Source organism: Epinephelus lanceolatus, chromosome 14 (genome assembly GCF_041903045.1).
Source record: "Epinephelus lanceolatus isolate andai-2023 chromosome 14, ASM4190304v1, whole genome shotgun sequence".
Classification (NCBI taxonomy): Eukaryota; Metazoa; Chordata; class Actinopteri; order Perciformes; family Serranidae; genus Epinephelus; species Epinephelus lanceolatus.
Window position 1 is genome coordinate 28528112 of NC_135747.1, and position 19107 is coordinate 28547218.

At 38.8% G+C, this 19107-nt stretch overlaps 1 protein-coding gene across 1 annotated transcript in view; it reads left to right on the forward strand.

The window, feature by feature from the left end:
• LOC117251267 (beta-galactoside alpha-2,6-sialyltransferase 2-like) overlaps positions 1-19107 on the forward strand; it is a 77633-nt gene that overhangs the window by 42982 nt on the left and 15544 nt on the right. Inside the window, exons 4-6 of the mRNA XM_033617423.2 lie at positions 8282-8379; positions 13166-13267; positions 15098-15272. Of these exons, the coding sequence (XP_033473314.1) occupies positions 8282-8379; positions 13166-13267; positions 15098-15272 (375 nt within the window). The remainder of the gene's footprint in view (positions 1-8281; positions 8380-13165; positions 13268-15097; positions 15273-19107) is intronic.

Sequence of the window (19107 nt, forward strand, 5' to 3'; positions counted from 1 at the left end):
CGTCTGTAACTTTCTGTTTCTAATTTGGCTCACGGGAAGGCCCCAGTCAAGTCACGAGTTGCTGTTGTTTAAGTCTTTTGGATTTGCAAACATAACGTATTGAATTGCAAACAAAAGTTATTTAATTGACATTAATAAATTTTGAATTACAACTTAATTTTCTTGCAGTAAAACATTTCAAGTGTCGATTGTTTTGTTCTCAGATCTATATTTTTGATTGCAGTGTGGAAAGTTGTGTTTTCAACCCGTTTCTGTTTGACTGTATGATAAAGAAAGAAAACTAACTCCATAACATTGACTATTATGATGAGAATATAGGAAAGTCGTCAAATGAAGAATTGTAATTCATGAGCGCATCTTCTCTGAGGACAAACACATCCTTATGTCAGGGTATTGGTTCAGTGTGTCATCATCATCATGGCGTTCAGTTCTTAAGAAAAGAGATTTGGCTTGACAGCGGGATTTAATGACTTGACGAATGAGATGAATGTTATAGAGCTGATTAATTATTGAACAGCGCTGGAAAAGCTCGACTTTGTTACATTAATTCTCAGGCTCAGCTTCAACAGGAAATCAAAGGGCATCGATCCCACTCCGTCTACTTCTTCTCACCCTGCTGTCCTCCCAAAAGGCTGCACTGCATCAAAACCTATGCAGCTGTGAATTGTGACAAATCTCTGGAAGATGAATGTGACCATCGGGCACTTTCACCGTGCCACTCACAGGTTGGCTGACATTTAGATTATCGGGTTTCTCTCAGTGGCTGCAGCACAGAGTTCCTCCTGCTTTGGAGCTGTGGTTTTGGGTTAGGTTGGTTTGGTGTTTGTGATGTGAGGCTGCCATCATGTGGTGAACAGGATAAACTACATCGTCAGTACAACATGGGATGGGAGAAATAACAGGAACATGCTGCAAAAATATTCAATGAAATGCCCTTCAACAAATATTCTTTTGTGAAGTTCATAGTGTTTATTTTATTTTATTATATTTTTTATTTCATTTAACATAATTTGATTTTTTTTTAATTTATTTCATTTTATTTTGTTGAACTTAATTTAACATAATTAGATTTTTTTTTAATTTATTTCATTTTATTGAACTTAATTTAACATAATTAGATTTTTAAAATTTATTTAATTTTATTTTGTTGAACTTAATTTAACATAATTTATTTTTTAAAATTTATTTCATTTTATTTTGTTGAACTTAATTTAACATAATTAGATTTTTTTTAATTTATTTCATTTTATTGAACTTAATTTAACATAATTAGATTTTTAAAATTTATTTCATTTTTTTTGTTGAACCTAATTTAACATAATTTATTTTTTAAAATTTATTTCATTTTATTTTGTTATACTTAATTTCTTTTTTAAATTTATTTGATTTTATTTTGTTGAACTTAATTAAACATAATAAGATTTTTTTAATTTCATTTTATTTTGTTGAACCTAATTTAACATAATTTATTTTTTAAAATTTATTTCATTTTATTTTGTTATACTTAATTTCTTTTTTAAATTTATTTGATTTTATTTTGTTGAACTTAATTAAACATAATAAGATTTTTTTAATTTCATTTTATTTTGTTGAACCTAATTTAACATAATTTATTTTTTAAAATTTATTTCATTTTATTTTGTTATACTTAATTTCTTTTTTAAATTTATTTGATTTTATTTTGTTGAACTTAATTAAACATAATAAGATTTTTTTAATTTCATTTTATTTTGTTGAACTTAATTTAACATAATTTAATTTTTGAATGTATTTATTTGTTTATTTATTTTTAGTACAGGCAAATGAAACAAATAGCATACAGGACAACATGATATTATGACATAATAAACTCAAAAAATGGGAGGGGGGGGCAATTGGAGGAATAAAGAACAGCAAAGTAATTAAAACAATTAGGTTGATAGTACTGGTACATTTAGAAACTGAAATATACATATAACAAAAAGATCATAGCTAGATTTCTATATAGTCCTGCTCTTCTCTAAAGGAAAGTCTCTCCCATTTCATGTTGTGTTGTGCTGCTATGGTTTGTACTTAGCAATAATTATTTCCATAAGAAAGTGACTTTGCACTGTATTTTGTAGGATCTTTAGATTCAGATTTTTTCTTTATCGAGCTTTAAATATAAATATTTTACCTAATAAAGTAATTGTATTTATTATGTGCGGACTGTTTTCATCCAGACTGCCCAACGTAATGCTTAAAGGTGTAAATTCAAAATACATTTTTCTGGCCCCAGCCAACCTTGGATATTAGTCCATGAACCTGCAACAACTGGGCAATATAAAAGTCAACTCAAATCAATACAGTTTTATTTATACAGCCCATTGTCACGAATCACAATTTGTCTCAGTGGGCTTTACAGCATCCAAAAATACAAAAACAGGTTTGCACACCAGAAACTGCTCCTTCTGGAAATTTAATAGTATCACCAGCCCTTCGTCAGACATGAACAAGATAAGGAGACACACCTCTATATGTGGTTGCCCAACAGATCATGTGATAACACATGTAGCTATACAGAAACACGCTGCAAAACCAGTATCAAATTACACCACAGGAATACATTTACAAAAAATGTATATTTCTAAAAGGTCAGCAGTGCCTAGAGTATCACCTCGAATATCACATAGCTGAAACATGAGTAAAAAAAAAGCATCATAATGACATGCATATACAGGGTGAATTAGTAGATGATGTTTTTGTAATTCATGTATTTTTTAAAAAATAGAGGCGCCACTAATACTACAGAAAGTAGTGACACTCAATGAGAAATACCACAGTGATGTAATAAACAAATCTTGAGCAGCATGTAAACACACCAAGCTTTACAATATCCCTCTGTCCTTTGGAGGCTCACAGCAGGTGAGGAAGAACTCCCCCAAAAAACCCTTTAACGGGGGAAAAACAACTGAGGAGGGATCCCTCTTCCAGGACGGACAGACATGCGATAGATGTCGTACAGAACAGAGCAACATAATAAATGAACAGTAATCCATATGACACAATGAGACAGAAAGAGAGACAGAGACAAAAAGTATTTGACAATAGCTACAATAACATTAATTGTAGTAATAATAATATAATAACAATAGCATTTTGGTAGCATAGGGTATATGTTATAAGTATATATATTAATATATGATAGTATGTGTATGTGACAATAATAATCATGTGAATATTATAAAAGTAGAAGTGTGACTAATAATAGCAGTACTGGTCGGCATCAGGCAGGACCACGGCAGCAGCATAACCACGTCACCGCAGTTTGAGGGAACCTGTGAGACAGTGAAGCACAAAGGCTCCAGAGAAGAAGCCGAGTTAGTGACATGCAGTAACAGGACATGAATGTTAGCAAATGCAGCTGGTCTTTCTCTCCATAATTACACAATGTTATAATGATGATTATTCAGTGTGTAACGTATTAAGTTGTTTTTTAGTGGCTGTAATTTTGTAGAAAATCTTCAGCTGAAAGATTCTGTGGTAGGAACCAGTTGTTTTGGAAACTGTTCTGAAAAATTGTTTCCAAGTGTTAAATTCATATTCCCAAAAAGGACAGACTGTATGAGGGAAAGTGGTAAGACCTCTACCATGTAAAATTTAATATTTATCTTCGTTTTGAGTAGCCATTTCTGGCAGTGTTATAGAGTTTATTGGTTTTTGATACTTGGAAGTTTTTGACTCAACTCACATGTCATTTTTATGATCATAGTTTTTGGTACTTTTGAGTAAATTTCAGTCTGCTGGTGAAGCTTCGGCCTGCTGTCCCTCTTTGTTGATGTTTTTTCTGCATATTTGGGCTCATGATTTTAGATATTTTTGTGTAGTAAATTTGAGTAATTTGTGTTGTTGATTTCACTGTAGTTGTGCAAGATTCCTAACATGGTGCCCCCTGCGGTCATATTAAAAAAGACACTTGCAGAGCTGCCAGCAGGTCTGACCTGAGGACAGAGATATAAAAGGTTAAAAGCAACACACACTGCACTGATTTTCACTGGGGTTGTGTCCTCTTTCTACAAACAAAAAAATACACCATTAGAGTAATTTAATTCATAAAGGCATACATCTTCAAGTAGCATTAAACCAAACCATTAACCAAATTTGTTCTATTTTAATGTTGTTTATTTGTTATTTCATCCACCTACATTGTTGTCATGCTGCTGCTCTGCCTTTAGACGTCACATTCTGTGTGCATGGAGACAGAAACTGTAATGTTATATCAGGAAATGATTATTATTAGAACTGTGAAAAATAAGCAGCCACATTTCTAAATCAAACAGAGTCTTATCTGAAGAAGAAGAAGAATATATACTTCATGAATCCCCAGAGGATTTTGAACCTTGGACAGGGGCCCGAGCAGGTAGGGGCTTGGTGCCTTGCTCAAAGGCACCTCCGTAGTGCCCAGGAGGCGAACTGGCACCTCTCCAGCTAGCAGTCCATACTCCATATTTGGTCCGGACAGGGATTTGAACTGGCGAGGCATTGTGGCCTCACTAGCAGGGTGGGGGAGCCCTTAGTGTGGGTTTTCTCCAGGTGCTCCAGCTTCCTCCCACAGTCCAAAGACATGCAGGTTAATTCTCTAAATTGTCCATAGGTGTGAATGTGAGTGTGAATGGTTGTCTGTCTCTATGTGTCAGTCCTGTGATAGTCTGGTGACCTGTCCAGGGTGTACCCTGCCTCTCGATTAATGTCAGCTGGGATAGAGCCTCATCTGCTGCTGTTGGACGGCTCTCAGGCTCATAATGGGTTAACTGGTTGTAATTGGAACAAGGCTTTTTTAATACGTTTTTAAAATTCAGCTGTCACGCCAGTTTAGAACAAGGCGCCAGTGCAAGGTGGCAACATGTTACAGTAATAACTGGAGCCGTGATTGATGTCAGAATATTGCATTGTGATAGTTAAAGTAATGGCAGAACATTTAACAGGCTGCTTATAACCTCATCTGCCTTTCCCAGGTTTTATTTGTCTGGCAGAAACATCTCTAGACATAAAAGACACCTGAAGTAATGAAATCATGACTGTACAATCAGCGACACCGGGTCGGTTATATTCAGCTGAAAGCCAACAGTGTCGGCTCCACAGGGGGTCTGAAAATCAACATATCTATATTTGAGTTTACAAAGTGACATGACAAATAAGAACAGACTCCGGCACAGTCAGTCTCACTAATTCATCCATCATGTGACACGAGGAGGAGAACAACATGTCAAACATGGCCAAACTGCATCAACGGAGGAGCAGTGAGCTCAAGTTTAATCTCACTGAGACACTGATCGATGCTTTCTTTACCTTTTAGATGAATCAAACTCTCTGACGGAGTGTGAATAACGGTGTTGTGATACGGCGTCACATGCTTCATGGCTACTGAGAAAATGCTTCCCACGTAGAAAAGAGAAGTGTTGTAAAAGTATGTTTTCTTTTTCATTAAATATTTTTAGTCTGAAGGTGCATGTGTGAAACATTAATGTCAGCCTCCTCCTCAGTGAAACAAACCTCCAATGACAAAGAACGATCTCTGCTTTAAGAAAACCATCCTGAAAATCAATCAGTCTGGCGCAGCCCCGCAGGGAACTGACATGTTTACAGTGTTATATTGGAGCAGCTGGGCAAACTCAATGTCAGGCTGGTCTTGTAACGGTCGACTAGCTGAAGGAGTATTAGATCAAAGGCTGGAGGATCATCCATTCTGGTGTCAGATCAACGCATGTGGAGGATCCCTGGGACTGACGGATCGATCATCAGACGTTAAGAGATTCTAATTATTACTACAAACATCCATCACGCTGAGGATTTCATGTTTGCGTGGGAACCCTGACGTACACAAACAAAACAGAATGTGGTCAGAATGAAGGTTGAGGCTGTTGTGTGGTAGCTCATCAGTTACAGGAACTAACCACTAGAGAGCACTTTGGTTTACTTTTGGTTTTGTGAGCCTGACACACGTTACCACTGTGTGATCATACAGTAATTTACATCACTGCAGACAGCGTGTTGTTACAGTGACTACTGCCACGAGCGCTTTGATGATGTGTCGAACTCCAGAAAGCATTGATCTAACTACAGAAAGATGTGTGTTTGTGTGTGTGTGCCGTGTGAGCTGGAAGTCATTCATATGCAAACAACTGTGTTCTTGTTTCAGTGAGCCACAGTCTGCCTTCTTATGTATTTTGTGTAGTTTTTTTTTCTTGTTTTTGAAGTTGCCTCTAAAATGTAAGACTAAGAAGCAATTCTGAAAGACAACGGTGAACACATCAAGACCTTGACAAGCTCAGGCTGATGTGAAACACTTCATCGATTTGTCCTACTTTACATTTATCTGAACATCTCAAGAGCTGGGTGTCAAACCTCATGACTTTTTAAATACTATTAATGTATCATCTGATTTTAAAGTCCCAGTGAAGTGGAAGTTACAGCGTCTTTAGCTTCTGTACTGTGACATATTTCCCAGAGTATATTTCGAGGCTCAGAATCAGAAATACTTTATTGATCCCTGAGGGGACATTATGATTTGTTACAGCTGCTCTGATGTAAAGAATAGAGAATTATAAGAAGTAAGAATAAGAGTATGAAACAAAAGTGTGTAAATATAAAGCAATAAAGTAGAAATGAAATGTGCATTAAAATGAAATAACAATAAAAGGTACATTATGCTTCAGTGTTTAACATGAGTACTTAAGATATAAAATTAACATATTGAAAATAAGATATATATCGTCACTGTGAAAAACCACGATATACATCAGTAGAATAAGAGTAAACATAAGTACTGTGTGTGTGTGTGTGTGTGTGTGTGTGTGTGTGTGTGGACTGAGCAGCTGGCTATCTGTACTCAGATGTCAATATGACCTAATAAAGGTACTAGGAAGTCTGGAAATTTGAATGTAGAAAAGTATGGAAATGGTAAATGTGTAGATAGCCTGATATGTGAGTGCTGTACAGTTACAAGAAGGGTTTTAACCAAATCCTTCGCATTCGATTGGACTGCTTAAAAGGTGGCGGGTTTGGAGTCTAACATGATACGGTGCTACAGTGGACTGATGGCTCTCTGATGGCACATCTCCCTCGCCATAAGATCAGATGAGGAGGACAAGGGAGAGATGACTGAATTAGACCTCCAACACAAGTTTTTGGGAATGAAAACAAAGGTTTCACCCTCTGATATCCAAACTCACTTCTCTTCCTGTCTCTCACCATACTGCTCTGTTAGCTAATACAAGCAACAAACCGAGAAGTGCGGTGTAATATGACCAGCGTGGCTAGCTAATCACCCAAAGTCTCATTTGATTGGATGAACTTTGGTAAATGTCTCTGAGTGCAGGGAGAGTCATTGAAAACTTGAAACTATTTTACCTGGTTTTATGGAAAGAGAATAGACTGGTGTTGATGTAAAATCTTTGGCACTGTTTTTTTCTGAGGCCATGGTTCTCAGCCAGAAACTGGTGGATTGCCCCCTCCGGGTTGGGAGAGAGTTATTACCTCAAGCGAGAGAGTTCAGGTATCTCTGGGTCTTGTTCACGAGTGAGGGTAGAATGGAGCGTGAGATGGATCGGCGACGAACCGTCGTGGTGAAGAGGGAGCTGAACCAGAAGGCAAAGCTTTCGACTTACTGGTCCATCTACGTCCCAACCCTCACCTATGGTCATGAGCTCTGGGTAGTGACCGAAAGAATGAGATCATGGACATCCAGGGGGGAACTCGGAATAGAGCTCCTTCGAGTCAGAAAGAGTCGCTAGAGGTGGTTTGGGCGTCTGTTCAGGATGCCTCCTGGGCGGCTCCTGTTAGAGGTGTTCCAGGCACGTCCCACTGGTAGGAGGTCCCGGGGCAGACCCAGAACACGCTGGAAGGATTACATATCTCATCTGGCCTGGGAACGCCTTGGGGTCAAGGAGGAGCTGGAAAGTGTTGCTGGGGAGAGGGACGTCTGGGGTGCTTTGCTTGGTCTGCTGCCCCCGCGACCCGTCCCTGGATAAGTGGATAAAAATGGATGGATGATGTTTTTTTGTTGTTGTTTTTTTACATATAATTGGCATATAACAAGAAATAAATCAACAGTTATTAAACGCACAGGATTCAAACTGAGAAAATGTATTTTTCATTTCACTGTTGTGTCGGTTTTCATGGGAAAACAAAAAAAAAGTAATTTTGTTATCATTTTGATGCTCAGGTGTCTCGTACATTTTCTTTATTTTTGTCACAACAATGTGTATACCTCAAGGTCAGTTCATTACCTGCTTCAAATGACGGTTTGTGTATTTTATTTCAGACACTCATGAGGCAGTTCTACGGTTCAATGCTGCACCTACAGAGGGATACGAGAGAGACGTGGGGAGCAAAACCACCATCCGCATCATCAACTCTCAGGTGAGTGAGAGTCTGACCTTGCATGTTGCACGATGATGAATTATTGATAGACATAGAACTCAGAGGCTCGTGTCACTCTCTGAAACGCATGTAAAACATGCGGAATGGCAAATGTTGAAAATATAAATGATTGATTACGACTGTGGTCCACTTATTTTTTTGACATTGAGTGAATGTTGTTTTATTGATCACTGGTTTACATTCTGTGATTCTATGGCTCAACCACCAGTTATGAATAGGAATGATTACCTATTAATAATACATGTGTAATCTTATTTGCACATTCTTTTTATGTAATAATTTTAGAAAATAGACATTTTTATTTGAGGATAGTTCATGTTTGTTATGATGCATGTCCTAGCCTACATGATTCTTGAAATACAATCTATACAAGAACACGAATTGGAGCTTAAAGATTACATTACTTAAAGTTCCAGTGTGTAAAATATAGGGGTCTATATTGGCAGCAATGAAATATAATATAATAAATATGTCTTCTGTAGGGTATAATCACTTGGAAATAAGCTTCCTCATTTATTTATTACCTTAGAATAAGCCATTTATATCAACATAGAGCAGGTCCTTGTACACAGAATCAGCCATGTTGCACTACCATGTTTCTGCAGTGGCCCAGAACACTCAAACCAGACACTGTTTCTACGTAGGGCCATTTGCATTTTTGCACTGGCCACCTTAGGTAGCCCCCTCTGCAACAAGCCAAACAGCCTCAGACTGAACCATCTATTCTATTTGTCTATTTGTTTAGGAGAGGAGAAACCTCTGCAGATAATTTGTGCCCCAGTAAAAACTAGTGCTGCCCCCAACAAAGAATTTTCCTAGTCAACCAATAGTTGTCATTTAGGGCCATTAGTCGACTAGTCACCCGCATGTTTACGATATTAATTTAATTATCAAATGATATATTTTGGGTGGGGCAACACAATGGTTTGAGTTGAAGGTGTGAGAAAGAATAGTATCAGTAACATTGTTAACACTGTGCTACATTACAGAGAAATACAAACCGTACTAATGAACCTTCATTAATATAGGCCTGTATTTTATCTACAAGTGCACGTCACACACTGAGCGAGCCGCCTGTTAATGACGCTGTGGGCTAATGGGCATGTAGCTACTTCCATGTTTCAGATGATACGTCATGTTTGTAGTCAACCAATGAAGATGAGTTTACATATCACCTTGGGTTCGTCCATCACCTTCTCAAAATGATCCCACACTTTGGATTTCCTGCCCGACATGTTATTAACTAGCCTGTGGAATAATCGCAGGTACCAGCCCTGGAAATTAGGGGCTGTACACATGCCACGTCTTTAACCACCAGCTTTTGTGCCAGCTTTCAAGAGCCCTGCAGCAGGTTGCATCTGAGGTTGCTAAGCAACCTGAACAAGCATCATATAGCCTATTTACCTGAAATCCTGAGAGCAGAGCTTATATTCTTCCAGGTGCTGTTTTTAAGTGTGTAGGCTTATCGTCTGTGTGACAGATGTAAAGCTCTGGGTAGCCCTGCACTAACATGATCAACTTTTCCGTATTTATCAGACTGAATATTTACAGAAGAAGGGAAAGATATCTGTCGGCTGTGATTGGTTTGTAACGTGACTCCTGTCTGACTGCTGTGTCTGTCCTTTCAAATTAAATTCCCACATGGTCCAGTCGTATAGGTTTTGATGTATTTTGACAAGGCGCAGCTTCTTATCGAGTTTCACTTTTGTTTTTTGTTTTTTTACTAAGCGACCAATGAAATCTTGCCAACCAATGACCTTTCTAGTTGACTAATGTTTTGTCAAATATTAGGGGGCGGCCCTAGCACCAACCTCTTTAACAATAAACACTGAAGGAATCCTTACCAGGAGTTCACGCTTGGCACTTGGGAGCGGTAAGGATTGCACATTGCAATCTGCAGTCCTCAAAACTAGATGGCACTAAATCCCACACACTGCTCCTTTAAAATGAAAAGTACCAACTTAACTTAAAATTGTGTTGGTAGCACTTATGGTCAAGACTCTCTTCTCCAAAGTAAATGTTACCCTCTTTTAACAACACACAACATGCTTTTATTTATCAGCCCAGAGCTGAACTGTCCCTGTGGTGTTAAATTTATTCTGTTAAATCTGCACAAGTCAGTATTTTGGTATTTACAGTACTTGTAAGGATTATATGTCCTGAGAGAGGTGTAGGTTGTAGTGACAAAACCAGAAATAATCATCAGTTTTCCCTCACCTCTGAAAATAGCCGAGAGGCAGCTTTTCTTTTACCTTTGTACAGAGCCAGGCTAGTTGTTTTCTCCCTGTTCCCAGTGCTTATGTGAAGCTAAGCTAATTAGATGCAAGTTTTTTTTCTGCAAACTAACTGATGACAAACGTTTCTGTAATCAGCACCTCCCATCCATGCCAGCCTTTACTGTAGAGAGCAATTTGTCCTGATTGTGTGTTATGAATGGCTCTACAGATTACCTGCAGTTAGGGAGGAATTTTCTTAATGTGTCTTTAACAAGGTGCCAGTGTAACATTGATGGATACTTTGCAGATTTACAACCAGCTTTGAACTACAGGCTGTACTTAGGCATTTTCGTTTTGCTCGCCACTCATGCCACCACTGCAGACGCAAAGACTATAGACACGGGTCAAGAGGCAGAGCTGCTCCTCTCTCAAACTCAGACTGAAAGCCGATCAAACGGTAAAACTTGGCAGTGCTGATGGAATATAAACCAAGAATAAGTGACTGCACTGCCTGTTTCTCACCTCAGATGTATTTAGAAACATATTTTAGCTTACAGTTAAAATTGTTGTTGCTGGCTCGCCGCTATTGTGTGAAAAGAACCAGCTGTGATACATGACCTACAAGCAGGAGTGTTTATTGGCCCGGTGCAGCGCAGTGCATTCTGATAGTTGTAGGTTTTCTACCTCTTGAGCAAAAGTGAACTTCAGAGCTCCTTTTCTCTGTTTCCTCTGGTCATTCATTCATTCATTTTCCATAACCGCTTATCCTGTTAGGGGTCACAGGGGGGCTGGAGCCTATCCCAGCTGACATTAGGTAAGAGGTGGGATGCACCCTGGGAATTATCTTACAGCTAAATGTAGCATAAACAATCTCTTCTCGTTTTGAGGTTAATGTTCTTGTGTATGGTTCTTTTTTAATGATTAATAATGATTAGGCATCTCCTGTCTGAATCAAAAATTTTATTTCCAGTACTCTTGAAATACTAGATTTGCTCCACATGTCTTATTTTGGAGGAGCCTCAGGTCAGCTCAAACATTATTAATTTTCATTTACCTTCCATATATTTGCTGGAAGATCTACAAGTGAAAATTGTAACATGGAAGTCAGTTAGTGTGGCCTGCAAAACAGGATATCAATATCTCAACCTTTTTACAAATAAGTCCAGCAAACAATATTCAAAATCTGACTGTAAGCATCTTGAGAACAATAAATAAATAACCTTACCGTATCACACAGTCTGGCTTTCTCCTCTGTCAAATACAGTCATTTGTCCTGATGATGACTCATCCGGCACTCAGGGGCGTCTCTCATGGTGTTGATTTAGCGTTAAATTGGCACTTGACCACTCTGGGCAACAGTGCATCCATCAGCGATGACCTCTTAATGCTCTATTGGGTGTGAATAAAATGTCCAACCCAATTATGTCATCACAACTTGCCTTTCTGCCCAAAAGTCATCACAGGTCGTGCTGTTATTCTCAGAACAGAAGCCCCCTGGGTTGGAAATAAACCCTCAGTGAGGGATGCTCTGCCTTAACATTATGTTTTAAAAAGAAGTAACTCAGTTTCAGGAAGTAAACAAACCAGTGCCTTATCTCCACCAGGCTTAACACTCGAGGGGATCATGCCTTTGGTCGTGTGTGCACATTTGTATTGAGTGTGTGTATCTGTCTGTAACCAGCCTATCAAGCTAACTACCTTCTCAAAATGATCCCACACTTTGGATTTCCTCCCCGACATGTTATTAACTAGCCTGTGTAATAATCGCAGGTACCAGCCCTGGAGATTACAGTTACAGTTACTGTACACATGCTGCATCTTTAACCCTTTGGAAAATGTGAGGTCAGGTGCTGGGCACTACTCTTGTGCCTTTTTTGTTCCAGCTATCAAGAGTGCAGCTGCAGGTTGCTAAGCAACCTGAACAAGCACCATATAGCCTATTTATCTGAAATCCTGAGAGCAGAGCTTATCTTCTTCCAGGAGCTGTTTATAAGTGTGGAGGCCTATCATCCTTGGGACAGATGTAAAGCTCTGGGTAGCCCTGCACTAAATTGATCAACTTTTCCGCATTTATCAGACTGAATATTTACAGAAGAAGGGAAAGATATCTGTCGGCTGTGATTGGTTTGTAACTTGACTCCTGTCTGACTGCTGAGCATGGCCTCTTCCTGTGTCTGTCCTTTCAAATTAAATTCCCACATGGTCCAGTCAGATAGGTTTTGATTTATTTTGACAAGGCACAACTCCTGATAGAGTTTCACATTTGTTTTTTTTGATTGTTTTTAGCTTGTTTTTGTTTTTCTGTGACAAAGCAACCTATAAAATCTTGCCAACTAATGACCTTTCTGGTTGACTAGCATTAAGTTGATTATTAGGGGGCAGCCCAACTTATTATATTATATTCCATTTCTGAAAATATATCCCAGTAAATCCAACACACGAGACCTTTAAGGAGATATTGGCATTAATGCTGATATAAGTTGTGTAAAATATTTGCTATTATGTATATTGGCTTTAATATTTACAGCAATGTTTGTTTCCCTTGGCAGATTGTGGCCCATCCTAAGCATCGATTCAAAACAACCTCAATCTACGAGAATGTGACTCTGGTGGCCTGGGATCCTGCACCTTACACCCTCGACTTACACAAGGTAGGTTTTCTTTGTATCACACAAACTATACAACCTCCTTAAAATTGATTTGCATGCTGCATGTGCAGCCGTCTTTCTGAATGATTTCCATTATTCAGACACTTTCTATTATCTTGGAATATTAAAAAACTTCCTTGAGTGCTCTTATTCATTTTTTTTTTTCACAAGCTAATAATAGAACCACTTGTATTTCTAAATGAACACTGACACTGAACACTACACACTAAATGAACACTGACGAGTTTTCAGGCTTTAACCTTTAGTTCTCTGCAGGAGCAGGGGTTGTTGTGTGCAGCCTTTCAATTCATCTAATATGTTACAGCCATATCACACAATACAACGCTGTTAGATGGAGGTGAAGCCCTTTTTTTTAATCCCATAATTGAAACAGCTCATTTGAGAAAAGACTACTGGAAAAGGCTGATCAGTTAGTGTGGTACTGCTCTTGTAAATAATAATAATAAAAAAAAAAGCCAGAGTCCTAACATGTGTTAGGCACATTGTTATGGTGCTGTAGCATGCTCCGCTTTAACAACAGACAAAGGATGACTGAACAAAGCCAACAGTGACACAAAAAGGTAAAGGAAAGGGTACTTTAGTGACAAGAGTAATGAGATTGACCTGACCTTCTTCCTATACAGCTGCGCCACTCATTTTACCCATAAAAAAATGGAAGTACGGATTTGAGTGTCTGTGGTGCCTCATGATCAGTCCCGTGGCCTCGTCTCTCCAGGAAATCCCATTTAAAATGCTCTACTACGGGTTTTCAGATCTTCACCATCACGTTTGTTTGTGTTTTGTGGCCAAAAGACACAAAGAGCGATGATTCTTTATTGATTGACCAATGGCCAGTTGTCAGCTTGGTGCGTCAAGGCCTTTAGACTCTCTTTTGATCAATTGGTGTTCCTTTTTTTGGGTTGCTTTGCAGTGTAGGCAGTTGTTGCCAATGCTTGAGTGGTATCTTTCTCTGCAGGATCCTCCGTCATTGAATCAGGCTTTCACTGAAGGATGAGAAGAAGAATGAAGGATGAGAAGAAGAATTAGATTTTGTTGTTCAAAAGGCCAAAGGTCATGGTCAGTGTGACCCTAACTCAAGAATTCAAATGTCTGATAGGATGAAATAATTGAGTGATGACTTTCTGTATCCAAAAGGTCAACTGTCAGTTCAAGGTCATATCCCAGGAACATAAGTGTAAACATTTGGTCAGATACTGAATTGGTGACACTAATCTTTGGTGTCCACTGTGCTGATTGTATAGATTGTGTAGATTGACTGGTGCTCGGAGGCATACAACACCGCTAGCTATGTTAGCTATCGCCACCTGCTGGCAGCCAGAAACAAACAGAAATGATCCACTTTGTTTGAAAATCCAAAAAAACAACATGTATAAACATAAGGGTGCTTTTATCTGTATTTTTCATCTGCGCCTTAGAAGTAGCCCCTGCAATTTTGTTGTATATGTAGCATCCTTTTGTTCCTGTGCAATGACAATAAAGGCTTTCTATTTCTATTTCTATATCTAGAAAAAACGCTGCTCCCTCTATTACTTGTATTTGTTTACAGACAAGTCTTTCTCTCTCTAACATAGCGGCGATGCTGATGTATAGCTTTAACGGGCTGACACAGTTAATACACCGTCTACGTATATATGTTGCTTCATGACTACCATATTGATTTCATTGGGCTATGTGAAAAAATATAAAAAATGTTTATTGATCAGAGTGGAGAAGAGTAAACTAAAAACCCAGAGGAATAAGAGTCAGTAAAAGTCCAGACAGCGTTTTCATCAAAGGATTGGACTTAGTTGTTTGTCTCTCTTTCTTCATCAGTGGTATGCCAGTCCAGACTTCAACCTTTTTGGTCCATACAAGGAGCACCGCAAGCTCCATCCAGACCAGCCCTTTTACATTCTTCACCCCAGCTACGTGTGGGCACTCTGGGATGTGATTCAGGGCAACACTCAGGAGAATATCCAGCCCAATCCTCCCTCGTCTGGCTTCACAGGTGAGTACACACGCACAAGCATACATACAGCTGCTATGCATGCAGTGCACGTCGATTCTCCTGTAGTTTCCTCTGTACTCTTACCTTGCCATTTCCTTGCCTGCACCTGGAGCAGATAAAGATGCAAACACAAACACACACGCTAAGTCATGATGAAATATTTATCTTCTGTATGCACAGCAACATTATCAGCATGCAGCATGGCGATGCAATGCACTCCAAAGCAACACATCCACGCAGGGGTTAGCGGGAATGTGACCACTGTCAGCTCATCTTAGGAATGCTCCAGCATGTCAATATCCTCTCATGTCAGATGCTACCACTATAATTTTCAGACATTTCAATATGCTTACGCAGTTATATAACGTAATATATCCAATCACACCAGGTGCAAGACAGACCATCATTCTTACGCTTGACTCTCAGTACTGAGTGACATTTTTACTCCTGATATTGTATGTACTTGTCGAGAATGATTTCTTATTGCCTCGGAGCAGTGTTAGGTTGTCACTATGATGTTTGGTAATACAGATTCTGTATTGTAAAATGTAACAATAGAGTGACGTAAACCTTGGTGTTTTTAGATTCTGCATGCCTCCCTTCACTTGCTCTTGAATTAAAACCTCAATGTAGAGAATTATTTTTAAAGGAATTTTAGATCTGTGATTTAAAATGATGTTCTGTAGAAACATAACAGTGTAGGGAATGTGAATATGACATCATGTCTTGTCTGAAAAGGATGCGCTGTGTTATTGTGCCAACTGTGGTGGTCAAGCAATTTTATTCGGACAAAGTAATCACAATAAACAATATAGAGTCTTATGACTTGGCAGCCAAGGGTGGAATACAGACTCTGATGCACTACCTCCACTCACAAACCTGGACATTGTGAAATATGTCTTAACTATAGAGATAACAACACGCTTACCTCAGAGATGGTGTCCTTGTTCCACAGCGTGATGTACCTTCACATTCTCTACACAGTAGCTAGACTCATTGGACTTCTCTTTTTGTATTACATCAATTGAGTCATTATTATGAGTCATTATTATCTGTCATTCAGTTGCTTTAGTAGGAAGAGAACACTGTGTACTCAAGCCCTGACCTTAGTGCTCACACTATACATGTAAAATGGACAGCTTAACAGTCCATTGGGCCGTGCACACTGATCTGGCCACTGACAATTGTCAATAAAGAATTGTTGTAATGCTTCAAGGCTGCAGGCATGGTGAAGTGTGATTGCTAGTGGAGGTAGGGTTCACAATGACAATAGCGACAGATCTCAAAAAAAGCTTATAAGTCCATTTCTGCAGAAACGGGTTAGTCCAAGTCTTTATTCCCCCGCTCCTCTATCAGTTCAATTCAATTCAGTTCAATTCAATTCAATTCAATAAGCTTTATTATAATTTAACACAGTGAAAATTCAGAAACAATTAACAACAATGTCTTATTGCAAATGTGTAGACAAACATTTTAAAGGAAAAAAAAGTATTACGTGAATGAGTAAATAAAAAGGCAGAGTGTGATCTGTGAGGAGGTGAACGATTTGTTGTCGTGTTGGTTGTCTCTCAGGCTGTGACATACACGCTAACATTATTCTCTCCAAGCATTTTAGTCTGGTCAGAGAGTGAATCAAAATCTTGGAGTTTACATTTCATTTTGCTTTGATGTCTTCATATGTGCTACATTATAGCAGGAACTGTTGCTTTGTCTCGACCTGTCTCTGAGGACAGAGCTGACACAGCCTGTCTTCTCTAGTCTCCCTCTGTCTCGGTCTCTCACCAACACACACACATACACAACCATACACAACCACACAAAGGAGCAAGTTAGCAGCGGCAGTGAACTAGCTGGATATCAGCTACACTGTGTAACTGATCGTGTGAGGGGGAAAAAAAAAGCACCGACCTTCGGTAATCGACTCCTAACTCTGCTTCAGCTGTGCAAGAGCCTGGCGATGGCCGACCAGAGTTTTTGACATGTCAGAAATTCATCCACGTGTCCGACATCCATTTGGGAGTAGTTGATTGGGCCACAGTTGTTCCTCGCTGTACACTGCACGGCAAAAAACTCCTAATGAGACTGAAATTTAGTCGGACTTTAAGATTAGTCGTGTGGCTCAAAAATCGGTTCAAACGGGCTCAAATCATAGTGTATGCCCAGTGGGAGGCTGAGGGGAGCTGCAGATTAAGATGATAATTCTCTGTATTGTCTTGTTGCATTGTTTTGACATTGTCATTTGATAGAACGGGCCTCATTCACCAACTGTTATTAAGGAGAAAATTATCCATAAAACCCACTTTGGCAGTGTTTACGAAGATTCCTACATTCACCAATGTTTTCTTATTTGGGATTTCTTCTTCGGTAAAAATAAAATAAATAAATAAATAAAAATAATTAATAATATCTTTAAGAATTATTTTCATTATTTAAAAAAGGATTATGGTCTTTTAAAGTAAGCACAACACTAACTCTTCAATTCACATCAGTTACGTTAAAGGGGACCATGCCATCTAATGATTAGTCACTGATTACGCTCTAAAATATCACGGGTAGTTTGGGTGGGCAGGCAAAAAAAATGACAAAGCAGCATTCAAAGTTATTAATAACTTACAGAAACACGCCTCCCCCTCTGTCTGAACACACACGCACTTGTCTCTCTCCTGACAGTTGTGTGACTATAATGGGCACAGTTTGTGGTTTTCTGGACGAATGGTTGATTAATGCGTATTTTTAGCATTCCGTGCATCTTTTTGTGTGATTTTTACATCCACTTCTGACACTTCTTAATATGAAAGCGTGTTTGGTGTTCACTTTCTGCAGAAGTACCTCCACTTCATAACAGAGGGGGGTTTTTTTTAATGGTTGGAGTCTGGTGCTTCACCCTCTTCAAACTTAAGGCTGTCTTGACTTAATTAACTTCTTCGGTTTCCGTATACGCACACAGCCCTGCAGTCTCATGCCTTTTTTGGGGGATTATCAGGGTATTTACTAATACTAAATAGGATCAACTGGCACACGCTTTCAAGTTACGAAGACAGTGGGATTATCATTGCAAAAAATTCTGCCATTTACAAACACATCTTGAATCTGACTTTTCTTAGGACCTTTGTTAAGAGCAAATTTAAGAAGAAACGTAGGGAGATAGTTGTGAATGAGGCCCATTGTTGTGAATGAGGCCCAGTTATAGCTGCTTTAAAGAAAAGGCTGATAGGAGTGCCATTAATTTTCCACAAAATTAAATCTCATGGTGGCACTAGTGGAAAAGTCAGGTGATTGCCAGAGCCATTAGTTTAAACACTCTGGGGATCCTGAATGTCTGTACATTTCATGGGAATCCATCCAGCAGATATTTCAGTCTGAACCAAAGTAGCACACAGACTGACTGACCAACATTGATTAGACAAGGCTAAAGGCAAATATATGACAGGAAAAACACAGATTATTGACCCTGTCACACACACAAAAAAGATTTATTATTGACAAGATACCGGTAGGTTATCAGAATCTATCTCTAACACTGATAGACGACACCACCTGAGTCCACACAAGCTCAATTTAACCACAGAGGAGACACAGGTCATACTTCGATCTGTTGGAACTGAATCAAACCTTGTTTTCTGTCCTGATTGCAGTAACTGATTGCAGATAACTTTATGTAGTCGCTGATTAGATAGCTTGAGTGAAAGGCAGCAGGGCTTTAAACTTAATCACAAACCCTAATGAATTGTACGGCCTCACTGCTTGTGTCGTTATTAATCAAATTGAAATGTCACCATGTTCCTCGCATGAATCTTTTGTTTCTATTCTTGTTGTGTTACTTTGAGTGTAGGCT